This window comes from Phocoena sinus, chromosome 1 (assembly GCF_008692025.1).
Source record: "Phocoena sinus isolate mPhoSin1 chromosome 1, mPhoSin1.pri, whole genome shotgun sequence".
NCBI classification, from domain to species: domain Eukaryota; kingdom Metazoa; phylum Chordata; class Mammalia; order Artiodactyla; family Phocoenidae; genus Phocoena; species Phocoena sinus.
In genome coordinates this window covers 105,012,922-105,026,289 of record NC_045763.1, presented here as the reverse complement: position 1 = coordinate 105,026,289, position 13,368 = coordinate 105,012,922, and the positions used below count along the sequence as shown (strand labels likewise).

The 13,368-nt window shown below is 35.3% G+C and overlaps 1 protein-coding gene across 4 annotated transcripts in view; it reads right to left on the bottom strand.

Moving 5' to 3' along the window:
• Positions 1 to 13,368, bottom strand: part of MAN1A2 (mannosidase alpha class 1A member 2) — a 173,451-nt gene that overhangs the window by 88,750 nt on the left and 71,333 nt on the right. For all 4 annotated transcript variants that reach the window (XM_032633910.1, XM_032633914.1, XM_032633922.1 and 1 more), the window contains exons 4-5: positions 6,798 to 6,916; positions 1,051 to 1,131 (exon numbers count right to left, since the gene is read on the bottom strand). In XM_032633910.1, the coding sequence (XP_032489801.1) occupies positions 1,051 to 1,131; positions 6,798 to 6,916 (200 nt within the window). The remainder of the gene's footprint in view (positions 1 to 1,050; positions 1,132 to 6,797; positions 6,917 to 13,368) is intronic.

Below are 13,368 nucleotides of genomic sequence, written 5' to 3'. Positions count from 1 at the left end.
AAATCAATTAAATCAATGTGCCAAGGAGTTTCTCAGAAAACAAAACAGAAATGACTATAACCTCTTCCTTTAGCTTTCTCTTTCTCGCACTCTCCAAGCCCACTCTTTAACCCATCTGAGTAGTAAAAAGCAATTTCCTACACCCACTTCCCCATCACCGTAAGTCTCAAGCGTGTCTGTGTGTATTACACCAAGACTTCCATAAAGGAGAATTCAGAGCTGTTGTTTTGTTTTGTTTTAATTTACAGCAATAAATTGCATTCAATTTCTAAATAGGCAGTTATATTAATTAATTTTTGGACTTAGGAGGATCCATATTCATTCTTACTGATTCATTCCTTAATTCTAATCTTATTTTAATATATTTTCTACTTTTGTTTCAACCATGTAATTAATTGCAATGGTAAACCCTGGGGAAGGATAACTCTTACAGAGGAGACATAGTGTATATAGTGCTAGGATCTGTGATGAATTTGTTTCACTGAGATTCTCAAAATGGAAAAATCATTATTCCCAAGAAACAGAGCTCTACCTGAAGATCTAGTTATTTCAGCAAACCTGTAGATTAGTCCAATACTGGACAATTTAAAAAAGATGACATGGGGCTTCCCTGGTGGCACAGTGGTTAAGAATCCGCCTGCCAATGCAGGGGACATGGGTTCGAGCCCTTGTCCGGGAAGATCCCACATGCCACGGAGCAACTAAGCCTGTGCGCCACAGCTACTGAGCCTGCGCTCTAGAGCTCGCAAGTCACAACTACTGAGCCCAAGTGCTGCAACTACTGAAGCCCGCACGCCTAGAGCCCATGCTCCACAACAAGCGAAGCCACCACAATGGGGAGCCCGCGCACAGCAACGAAGAGGAGCCCCTGCTCAATGCAACTAGAGAAAGCCTGTGCGCAGCAACGAAGACCCAACACAGCCAAAATAAAAATAAATAAAATAAATAAATTCATAAAAAAAGTAAAAAGACGACATGAAATCTTTCATTTTACTAAATTCCATTCACAACCCTTTCCCCCCAAACAACGTATCACTTGATTTTGCTCACCTCCTCTCCTGAAAGGTAATATGCTGCAAGTAGGCCTCCAATAAATCGAATGTTGACTTCAAACACAGACACCTCTGAATTCTGTGAAAACATATTGAAAATATTCACATATACATAAAGCTGTAAAGGTTTCAAAATATCTTCAATCCTTCATATGTTTCTCACAAACATGCTGGGGAGAATGTTTTTTTCCACTTTCTATGTCTTCGTTTCTCATGCAACTGCAATCTCACCTCCCATTTGTTAATGTTACTGAAACTCCTCTACTGCTGTCAGCACAGCTTCCTAATTGCCATAACCAATGGGCCATTTTCATGTGCCTTACATATTATTGTGAAATTATCAAGATATTTGATGCTATTGACTATTCTCCCTCATGAAAGCCTCTACTTCTTGAATTTTAGAAGTGTTCTCTCTACTGGTCCCTTTCTGTTCTAATCACTGCACTATAACGTCCATTTTTACTTCTATCTCTCCTCATGAATTTTAAATGTTTTTCTAGTATATGTAACTTAATCAATGTTAAAGGAGGTACCAAAAAATAATGGCAAGATGATAGATTTTTCAATTAATAATGTTGAAAAAACTGACTCCTAGGTAAAAACTGAAATAAAAAAGTAGAAAAAATGTGACAATATATCTATATTTCCTTGAGAAAGCAGGTACTTTGTAAGCATAAAATCGATAGCATTGATAACAAATGATGATAGAAAGACTTGAATTTCCCCATAATGAAAATTACCTATAAGAAAAAAAATCATGAACAAAATTAAAAGGCAAACGACAAACGGAACGAAATTTGCCACAAGTATAGCAGTATTAATAACCCTACCACATAGAGTCTATAGGTTTGTATTTAGATATGGATAAAGATATTGCTGAAGAACATTCTAATGCATGGAAAGAAATTAGAAGTGGCAAAGAAAATAACCAAAGAATCCACAGAATATACAAAACTAACAGAAAAATAACATTCATAATTAATTTTTAAGTAAAAATTAAAAGGAAATATATATTACCCTGAAGTCTTTCCAACATTCATAGGCAGAAGACATCATTTGCTAACACAAGAATAATTCTCTAATATAGAATTTTCACAATATAATGTAATTTTTTAATAACATAACTGTTATCCTACCCCATCCTCAAAAGCAAAGTGGTTTATACTACTTCATATATTCCCAATATACAGCATACTGCAGGGTACATAGTAGACATTCACTAAATATAGAGAGGAAGGAAAAGAGGGAGAGAGGGCCTCTCTCCACTCCCTAGAACAATAATACCACCCTTACCCTCTTCTCAGCACTCTACTTATTCAGCACCATATAGTTACAGTGGTGAACCTTTTAAATCTAAAGTTAGCATAGGTTACTACTCTGTGCAAAACCTTACAATGACTTCTGGTTACACTCAGTAAAATGACTTACTAGACCCAACATAATCTGATTCCCCACAACCTCTCTGACATCATCTCCTACCAATGTCCCTCTGACTCACATTTTATTACCCAGCGGGTCTACCTGCTGTTTGAGAACTGTCAAACTCACTTCTGTGTCAGTCTTTATACTTTACCTGCAGATCTCTGAGCAAATTTCACTTAGAAAGTTTTTCTGACCACACAATATAAAATTGTGAAGTAATTCCTCATCACTAATATTCCTTACTCTGTACTATTTCCCCAATTAACACTTATCATCATCTGAATATTATATAATTCTCATTTGTAAAATTCATACCTTCCCTCACAAGAGATAGAAGATAAGAAAAGTTTCTAGAGGGAGAGAAGGGAGAGACTGAGGGAGAGGCATTATTCACAGGAGAAATGACTGAGAATCTTTCTAAATTGATGAAAACAAAAGTCCTCAGACTGATAAAACATGAGTCCTTTAAGGAATAGTCTAAATACAGAATGGTAATGGAATTACAGAACAACAAAGCAAAAAAAAGAAAATGTTAAAACAAGGGGAAAAAAGACAGATTACCTTTTAAATATTAAACTGATAGCATACTTTTCAATAGCATAACAGAAACAGGAAGACAATAGAACTGTATCTTTAAAAGGTTAAGAGAAAATAGTCATCAACCTCTAATTCTATACTCAGCTATAATATCTATTAGGAGAAAGCTTGGATCTCTCATATCCACATGGCTTCCCTTGGGTCTCTTCTCAGAAACGTCACCTTCAATATCCAATGGATATAAAATAGCAACCTCTCACCACCACTTACGCCAATCCTACTTACTCTTCTTTAAGAGTAAGCACTTATCACTATCTGACGTGCTATATTCAATATATCTTGAATATGTATTCACTGCTTTTCTCCTCAAACTAGAATAGAAACTAGTATAAACTAGAGATAAGACTCTGTTTTGTTAATTCCTGTATCCACAGATTTAGAACAGTGTCTGTCACAGAGAAGGCACTCAATAAATATATTTATTTATTTATTCATTACTTAATTTGGAAGTTTCAAATACAAGTTGGGACCAACTAGACAACAATTACACATAAGACAAGAGGGAGATGAGCTAAATTAAAGCATTCTAAGATCCTTATGTTTTTCAGAAGAAGGATAGAGAAAATGATTAATTTTAAACTTTGGTAAGTATACCTATTAAAATTTTAAGGGTAACCCCAAAATGAATGGAAATGGAAAGTATAAAGTCAAACTAGTAGAGGGAAAAAGAGACATGAAGTACTTTAATCCAAATAAGATAGACAGAAAATAAAGGCAAATGAGAAGTATAATAATGATATAGGTAGCAAAACAATGATTGAAGATTCAACTCTAAAAATATGTTATACTAAATATAAATATTTCAAGCTTAACAGTTAAAAGACTCCAAGACTGGATAAAAATAACAGAATCTAAATACGCACTATATGTAAAATATAGAGCTAAAACATATGACACAGAAAGGGTAAAAGTGAAAGAATGGAAAATGACTGTGCTGATTATTAAGCTATTTTTTCTCAGCTTCAAATCCATCCTTCTACACTCTACTTCAGTATACTGAAACTAGAACTCTTCAAATGCATCTGGCTTCCTTATAAGCCCTGCTGATGATAGAAGGTTCTACAAAGGTCATACAAAGCTGAAGGAAGAAAAAGGAACTTATTCCTTCCAGTCTACTTCTAGTTTCTAACAGTGTCAAACCAGCCATGGTTCTTCACCCTGGCAGTGGCAGGTGGTTCCAGGTTACAGTTCCCCTGCCAAAGACACATTCCCCAAATCAGCCTCCTTGTGCCCTTTAGAGATACCAAGCTCTAACTAGGTACCCCCTCCTCAGAGGTCTGAGCCCCAGGTCTGAGAAGCCCCTTTTAACAACTCCTAAGGTATCAAAAACAGAGTCCCAAGCTAGTAAATTTTAATGATCTCAACCTCTCCCCACTGTTCTCACAGTTCCAGGCACAGCAGCCATTTATTGTAGTTACTACCTCTTGTAATACCACAGTGTTCCCTTTCTGTCTTTTCAGTGCCCCATTACTTGGTTAACAATTCTAAACACTAAATTCTCTAATTTAAAAAACTGTACAGTTCTGGTTCTTGATTGAGCCAACTGACACAATGATATACCAACAAATTATGAGGCATAATAAAGCTGCCATATTAGCAAACAGGAGTATTTGAGATTCACAAATGCCAATTCTCGCCAAATTAATCTATAAATTGAATGCAATCCTCATCAAAATTTCAACACAGTTTTTCCAGAGCTTAAAAGAAGAACTGGGCTTCCCTGGTGGCACAGTGGTTGAGAACCTGCCTGCCAATGCAGGGGACACGGGTTCGAGCCCCGGTCTGGGAAGATCCCACATGCCGCAGAGCGACTGGGCCCGTGAGCCACAACTACTGAGCCTGCGCATCTGGAGCCTGTGCTCCGCAACAAGAGAGGCCGCGACAGTGGGAGGCCTGCGCACCGCGATGAAGAGTGGCCCCCGCTTGCCACAACTAGAGAAAGCCCTCGGACAGAAACGAAGACCCAACGCAGCCAAAAATAAATAAATAAAATTTAAAAAAAAAAAAAAAAAAAAAAAAAAAGAAGAACTGAGAATTGCTAAGATAATTTCCTAGTAGAATAAGATCAGATATCAAGATTCAGCTATAGGTATTAAGCTTTTCTTATAAAACTAGTTAAGAATATAATAAATATTTAGACTACTAAAATATTGATGTAGGGATAAAGAGAAAAGCCAGTAGAAAAGAATAGAGTAATATAATACATGACTAATGTGGCATGTATAAATAGTAGAGAAATAAATGTGCTAGGATCAATTGATAGTTGCCTATCTTAACCTACCCACAAACTCAACTATGCAAGGACTAAAAACCTAAATGCAAAAGCAGAACTTTAGAACATTCAGAATTAAATACAAGAATATATCTTCATGACCTTGAAGTACATAATCTCTAAGAGCTACATAACTATACAGGGGAAAAAACCCTGCATTTCTCAATCCCCTTTTACAGTAAGGTGGGGCCACATGAGTTAGATTCACTCAATAATACACAAGCAAAAATGGGGTAACCAGCTTCTGAGCAGTCACATATCTTTTCTCTACCCCTTCCTCCTTTATGCCACTGGAAGGTTTATCTACCTTATCTTGAGGAATCATCTTGTACCATGAGGTTGAAGCTTTATACTGAAGTTGACAGAATAATAAGACAAAGGATCCTAGGTCCTTGGTCATCGAGGAGCTACCCAAACCAGCCCTAAACTGTTTATCTTTGTACTTGACTTGCATGAAAGAGAAATGAACATGTATCTTGCTTAAGCTATTTTATACTAGATTTTCTGTCATTCACAGCCAAACCTAAACCTGATAATAAAAACTGTTCTGAGCTATGTCCAAAATGCTAAAATAATATAAAAGAAAGTAATCAGTTTTTGTCTAATTACCATCAGGAAAGGCTAATGATACAGAGTTTGAATGATACAGAGTTTGCCAAAGAGAAAAACAGATAAGGAGTGGCTTCTCACTACAGTCAGAAGGAACAGCAAGTAAAAATATCATGAAAGATGAAAATGAATATGACAGAATAGTCCACACATCTTTTAGGTGAAGACTGGTAACAAAGAAAATAACTGCTAACATTTACTGAACACTGAATATGTACCAGATTATTTCAAATAATCCTCACAATATTGCAATAGGACAGCAATTTTATGACAGGTTTAGAAAGAATAAGTAGCACTTACTTATAGGTAGGTTTCCCAAATATCACTAGAATTGTGACTGTGCTGGGCTTCAAACCTAAGCAGCACTACTTAACAACTATGCCAAAATGCTGGAAGGATGAGCACGTACCTAACTATGAAGGCGCTTCAAAACTGTGCCAAATCCACAACACTGTAAATCAACTATACTTCAGTTTAAAAAATAAAATAGATTTTTAAAAAAATGTTTAAAAAAACTGTGCCAATCATTATTTCTTTAAAAAATAATAAAACACTTAATATTTATAAAGTAATTTATGGTTTCCTGATGTTTCTAATTCAATGTGCTTTTTCTCCCTAACTCTTGCCTTAACACGTGCAACACATTACCTTAAATGATAAGGGTAAGAAAAGGAAAAGGAAAATGGTGAGAAAGGGTGTTTATTTTACGCAAAAATTGAACAACTGACAATCGCAAAAGAAGAAGGGGGACTTAGGATTTCCTTAAACTGCTAGTATAACACTCAAAACTATTGTTACAGTGTCTTTTCATAGTCAATGGGATAAATTATGAATTGTATACTCACCACGCTGAAATCAAGGTTGTTTTCGATCCATTTTTGCCCATCTCGGAATTCATCATGAAGTCCCATAATATAAAGGGTATCCAAAGCATCTACTATAGTAGCACCCATTTGTGAACTTCCTATATATGGGGGGAAAATGTCATTAAAAAGATGCCCTTCATACAAGGTCTATTTTAATTTTTTATAGTTAAAAAGTAAATCAGGACTTCCCTGGTGGCACAGTGGTTAAGAATCCGCCTGCCAATGCAGGGGACACGGGTTCAAGCCCTGGTCTGGGAAGATTCCACATGCCGAGGAGCAACTAAGCCCGTGCGCCACAACTACTGAGCCTGCACTCTAGAGTCCGTGAGCCACAACTACTGGGCCCGTGTGCCACAACTACTGAAACCTATGAGCCTAGAGCCTGTGCTCTGCAACAAGAGAAGCCACAGCAATGAGAAGCCCACACACCACAACCAAGAGTAGCCCCTGCTCGCTGCAAATAGAGAAAGCCCCACGCAGCAACGAAGACCCAATGCAGCCAAAAATATAAATAAATAAATAAATTGTTTTTTAAAAAAGTAAATCAAAGTAGAAATATAAGGATGAAAAAAATACTCAACATGGTTCACTTTTCCATAAGAATAGATAATATACATTGTTTAAAACATTTTCCTAAAGATGACACATTGATAACTAATAGGAAGATAAAGGAAAACTAAAATTATAATTCTCCTTAATTTTCTTCCTGGTCAGAAAATGAGATCTATCTACTTAACTGAGATAGATTGGGGGAAAAAAATAAGGAGGATTAATTTAAGAAATGGGGATGGCAGTTCAAGATGATAAGCTAAGTCATAAGACAACCAGGAACCATGCTCTTTTGGTACAAATTCATAGAAAGGTCAAAAAATATACTTAAAACAATAATAAAAGTATAACAAGGCTATATAACCGTGATGGAATATAAACTATAATAGTCCTTAACAATCAAAAAGCAGGTAGAACATATTTAAAAAGAAGTCATAAAATAAAATGTGAGTAGAGAAAATCAAAATAGTAAGATCTACCCATCTTCAAGAAAGAGATCATCTTGATCTTAAAAGAAAATGTTTCAGGGAGGGAGGAACTAATTCAACAAAGCTAGCCTAACTGATACCAAAAACAGATACTGTAAACACAAGAAAACAGAACAGGCCAATCCTACTAATGAATATAACTGCAAATATCCTGAATAAGATACTAGCAAGACAAATCTAGTAGTGTAGCAAAAGAACAAATAACATGGAGCAGCTGCGTCCTCCCTAACCCCAGGAATTCAACTATTATTTCTACCTTCTGAGAATGAAAATCACCCACACAGCTTATTGTCTCCATTAACATGACTTTACTGTTACACTGTCTTCATCAACATGAGTTTACTCTTCCAGAAAACTCTTGCTCAGAGAGAGAGAAGCTGCAAAATAAGTTATTGTTGATTCCAGGAACTTCTTGAAAGATCCATCAGCTCTTTAACAGAAAGTATCAAATGATGGTTAACACTCTAAAACTCTAAACCTCTTGCCTCCAAATTCTCCACTCACCAATCCAAAACTATTATATCATGATCCTTACCCAATCATAACCAAGCCATAATCAACCATAACTCTCCAACTGAAAGGCCCTTGTTAAACAAGACTTAAAATCTCAATATATATCTCAACTTTGTCCTTCCTCGTGTGACAGGCTTACTGTGGCTCTGGTGAGGTAGTGATCTCCCTTACCATGGTAAGCATTAAACTCAGCTTTGTCTTATCAACAAGTTATCTTGGTGATATTTTAGGAGTCAGCATCCGACACTACTTAGGTTCACATTTTCCATTTAGTATTCCTTCTTTTCTTTCCTTTTTAATTCCGTTCCTTTTTCTCCTAAATAAATAGTGTTTTCTTGTGATGGTTTAAGGCTATACAAATTTGTTCTAATAATGACTGTCCTCAACCTACACCACATTTTCTTATTCATGTGCTCCTAATAATTTCTTCAACTTATCAAGAAGTATATCTTCCCACTAATAAAACAAGTACTACACCACACTCTGATAAATCCCTTTGTCTTCTCTCCACTCAGTTCCCTTCATGTTGATATTAACTGGGTTATTACAGACATACTTTCCCTTTTCTTTTCTTGTTCCTCAGCTTTTAATTAAGATAATAAAAATTTTATCAAGCCATTTAGTCACCCATATATCCCTATCTCTTGCATAATCATCTGAATTAAATATGTACCTCTTTTTATTTTTGTATTTTGTCCACAATATCATCCTTATTTTAAATCCTTAGGAGTCCCTGTTTTTGTTCTTATTTCAATTTTTATAGGTAGTTATGCTCAGTTCTCTAGTTATTTATTTAGCTCTATAAGTGCATGCTCCTCTAAGGTGCTGACTACTCTGAAATGGAAAAAGCCCTGACCCACATATTTATACCAATTCTAGTTGGCTCCACAAGGAGAGGTTTGTGCCACGAGCTAAACAGCACAACGAAGAAAAAGGCAAAACTGAAATTACTGGCTATCACTGTGAGTGCTTATCTAGAAAACTCGAGGTTTCAACTGGAAAAAATTAAAGGGTCTAAAACTACACTTGGGTCAAATAAGAATTAAAATATGACACAAAAGAATATATAAAGCATTAATAAAGATTTATTACAAGAACATAGGAGTCAACTGAACCAGTTCTCTGAGAAAAACTCATAACTTAAAAATTGTATACTATTTAATGAGAACAAATGAAAATGTTCTACTAAGAAAATAAGAAAAAGAATGATAAACTTGAGCAACGAAGTAGAAGAATCAGAAAAGCTAACGAAATAAATGAATTAGGAATAAAGAAAACTGTCAAAATAATAAATTCAAGAGATGGTTCTATGAAAAGAACTATACAATAAATCTAGGACCAACTGATTTTTTAAAAATAGTCATGTGAATATAAAAACACAAAAAAAGGAATTGAGAGTATATTAAAAGGCAGATACAAAGGAAATTAAGAAAACTGTTTTTAAAAAAGCCTAATTTAGCCATATCGTCCCAATAAATTTGAAAATGAGTGGAGCTGACAATTTTCTAAGAAAATAGGTATTATTTTGACTTATGAAAAAGGAAATAGAAAATCTAGATAAGCAGACCAAGAAACAGGAAATTGAGACATTTTCAAAGAGCTACACACTATAAAAGTATCACACTCTAGAAGTTTCATAGAATAAATTCTACTTTAATTTTAAGGATGATAACTTCGACATAAATTTTGATAGAACATAGGAAAAGAAAGCTTAAAATTCAACTTAACGAATTCTGCATACCACTGATGCAAAAATATAATTTAGTAAGAAAAATAAAACTGATCTGATCTCACTCATGAGCATCCTGGAAATATTTAGGAACAGGCTTGCTGGGGGGTATAGTAAGTTTGTGTTTATGAGAGACTGACAAACTGCTCTCCAGAGTGTACCACTGTATACTCCCAGCAGCAATGTATGAGAGGTCTAGTTGTTCCATCATCCTTCTCAGTATTTGACATTGTTGGTCTTTTTAATTTTATTCATTCTACTGGGTATGCAGGATTTTGCATTGTGGTTTGAATTTTAATTTCCCTGGTGACTGATGTGCTTATCGACTACTCATTTACTTTCTTTGGTGAATTATTGGTGAATTATTTATATATTCTGAATACATCCTTATACATGTATCACAAATATTTTCTCCAATTCTGGGGCTTGCTTTTTCATTTCCTTAATGTCTTCTGGAAAGCAGAAATTTTTTATTTTCATGAACTCCAATTTAGCAATTTTTTTTCCTTAATGGTTTATTCCTTTTGTATTCTAAAAGTTCTTTGCTCACCTCAAGGTCACAAAGATTTTCTCAAATATTTTTTTTTTTTTTTTTTTTTTTTTTTTTTTTTTTTGCGTTACGCGGGCCTCTCACTGTTGCGGCCTCTCCCGTCACGGAGCACAGGCTCCAGACGCACAGGCTCAGTGGCCATGGCTCACGGGCCCAGCTGCTCCGCGGTATGTGGGATCTTCCCGGACCAGGGCACGAACCCGTGTCCCCTGCATCGGCAGGTGGACTCTCAACCACTGCGCCACCAGGGAAGCCCTCAAATATTTTTTACTGGAAGTTTTATACTTTAAGTTTTTATGTTTAGATCTATGATTCATTTCAAGTTCATTTTTCTATACAATGTTGAAGAGTTAAGGTTTTTATTTTTCTACATGAATATATAACTGACCCAACACCACTTATTAGAAAGACTTACCTATAACCCACTGAAAGCACCCTTGTTGAAAATCAATTAAAAATGTATGTGCAGTTCTATTTCTATTCTTTTCCAGTGATCTCTATGTCTATCTTTATGCTAAAACCACTGTCCTCATTACTGAAGATTTACAGTAAATCGTAGAATCAAGTAGTGTAAATCCTTCAACTTTGTTCTTTTTTAAAAATTATTTTGATTATTGTACATACTTTGTGTTTTCATACAGATTTTAGAATCAGTCTATCAATTTATGTGGAAAGGTCATTTTTACTTAGATTGCTTTGAATCTAAATATGGATTTCAAGAGAACTAACATCTCAACAATACCGAGTATTCCAACTCATACAGGCATCTCTCTCCTTTAAGTCCTTTTAAATTTCTTTCAATAATCACAGTTTTCAGTGTACAGACTTTGCACATAGTTTGTTAAATCCATCCACATATACTTCATATTTTTATGCTACTGCAAATGGTATTATTTTAAAATTGTACTTACAACTGTTTATTGCTAGTATCTAGAAATATAATTTATTTTGTATATCAAACTTGTATCATATGGCCTCATTACTAAATTTTTTTTCATTCTAGTACTTTTTTATTGTTGTTTGGCAGATTCCCTAGAATTTTCTTGTGTATGTGGGTGAGTGGGTGTGTTTTAATACTCTTTATCAGGCTAAAAAAGTTCCCTTCCAGTCCAAGTTTGCTGAGAGTTTTTATTATGGATAGATATTGAGTACCGTTAAATGATTTTTCAGCATCTGAGATGCTCATAAAATTTTCCTCTTTTCGTCCCTTAATATCTTCAGTTATATAGACTAATTTCCTAAACCAACCACACATTCCTTGGATAAACCCCACTTGGTCATGAGGTATTATTCTTTTTACATATTGCTGAATTACATTTACTAAGATAAATCTAATTTGGCCAAAGATTTTTGTGTCCATGTTCATGAGGAACATTGGTCGATAGTTCCCTTTTATTGTAATATCATTGTTTGGTTTGGGTATTAGGGCTTTGGTGGTCCTACCAAGGAGATATAATTATCCTAAATGTGTAAGCACCTAACAAGAGTACCTCAAAATATATAAAGCAAAAGCTGATAGAATTGAAAGGAGTAAGAAAGGAATCCAATATTTCAGTTGGGAACTTCAACACCCCTCTCAGTAACTGACAGAACTACTAGATAGAAAATCAGCAAGAACAGAAGAAGCCTGAACAACCCCATAAACCAATGAGATCTAACTGACATTAACAGAACATTCTACACCCAATAACAGTCACTACATATATAAACATTCTTTTCAAGCACCAATGGAACATTCACCAAGACAGGCCATATTCTGGGTCAAAAAGTAAACCTTAAATAATTTAGAAGAATTATAATCGCACAAAGTATATTCTTTGACCATAATGGAACTAAATTAGAAATCAGTCACAGAAAGAGAAAAGAAAAATCTCTAAGCATTTAGCAATTAAACAACTTACTCAAGGGAAGTTTTAAAACATACTGAATTGAATAAAAATGAAAACACAGCACATCAAAATCTTTCAGATGCAGCTAAAGCACCACTTGGCAGAAAACTTATGGCACTAAATGCTTACACTGGAAAAGGGGATTATGAACCTATAATCTAGGCTTCTATTTCAAGAAACTAGAAAAGCAAGAACAAAAGAAACCCAAATCATGCAGAAGAGTGGAAATAACGAAGAGCAGAAATCAAAGAATTGAAAACATAAAGAAAATATACAGAAGATCAATGAAACCAAAAGTTGCTTCTTTGAAAATATCAATAAAATTGATAAACTTCTAGCAGGACAAAGAAAAATTTATTGAAAATTTATTGAAAATATCAATAAATTTGATAAACTTCTAGCAGGACAAAGAAAAATTACCAGTATTAGGAATGAAAGAGGGTTATAACTACAGCTGCCACACATATTCAAAAGGTAACAAGATAATACTCCAAACAACTCTATGCACACAAAATCAGTAGCTTAGATGAAATAGACCAATTCCTCAAAATCATCAACTACCAAAACTAACCCAAGGTAAAACAGATAAACCGAATGCCCCTTATAGAGGATGTGAAATAAACTCAAGTTGTAGTTTAAAAACCTCCCAGAGGGCTTCCCTGGTGGCGCAGTGGTTGAGAGTCCGCCTGCCGATGCAGGGGGCATGGGTTTGTGGCCCGGTCTGGGAAGATCCCACATGCCGCGGAGCAGCTAGGCCCGTGAGCCATGGCCACTGAGCCTGCGCGTCCGGAGCCTGTTCTCCACAATGGGAGAGGCCACAACAGTGAGAGGC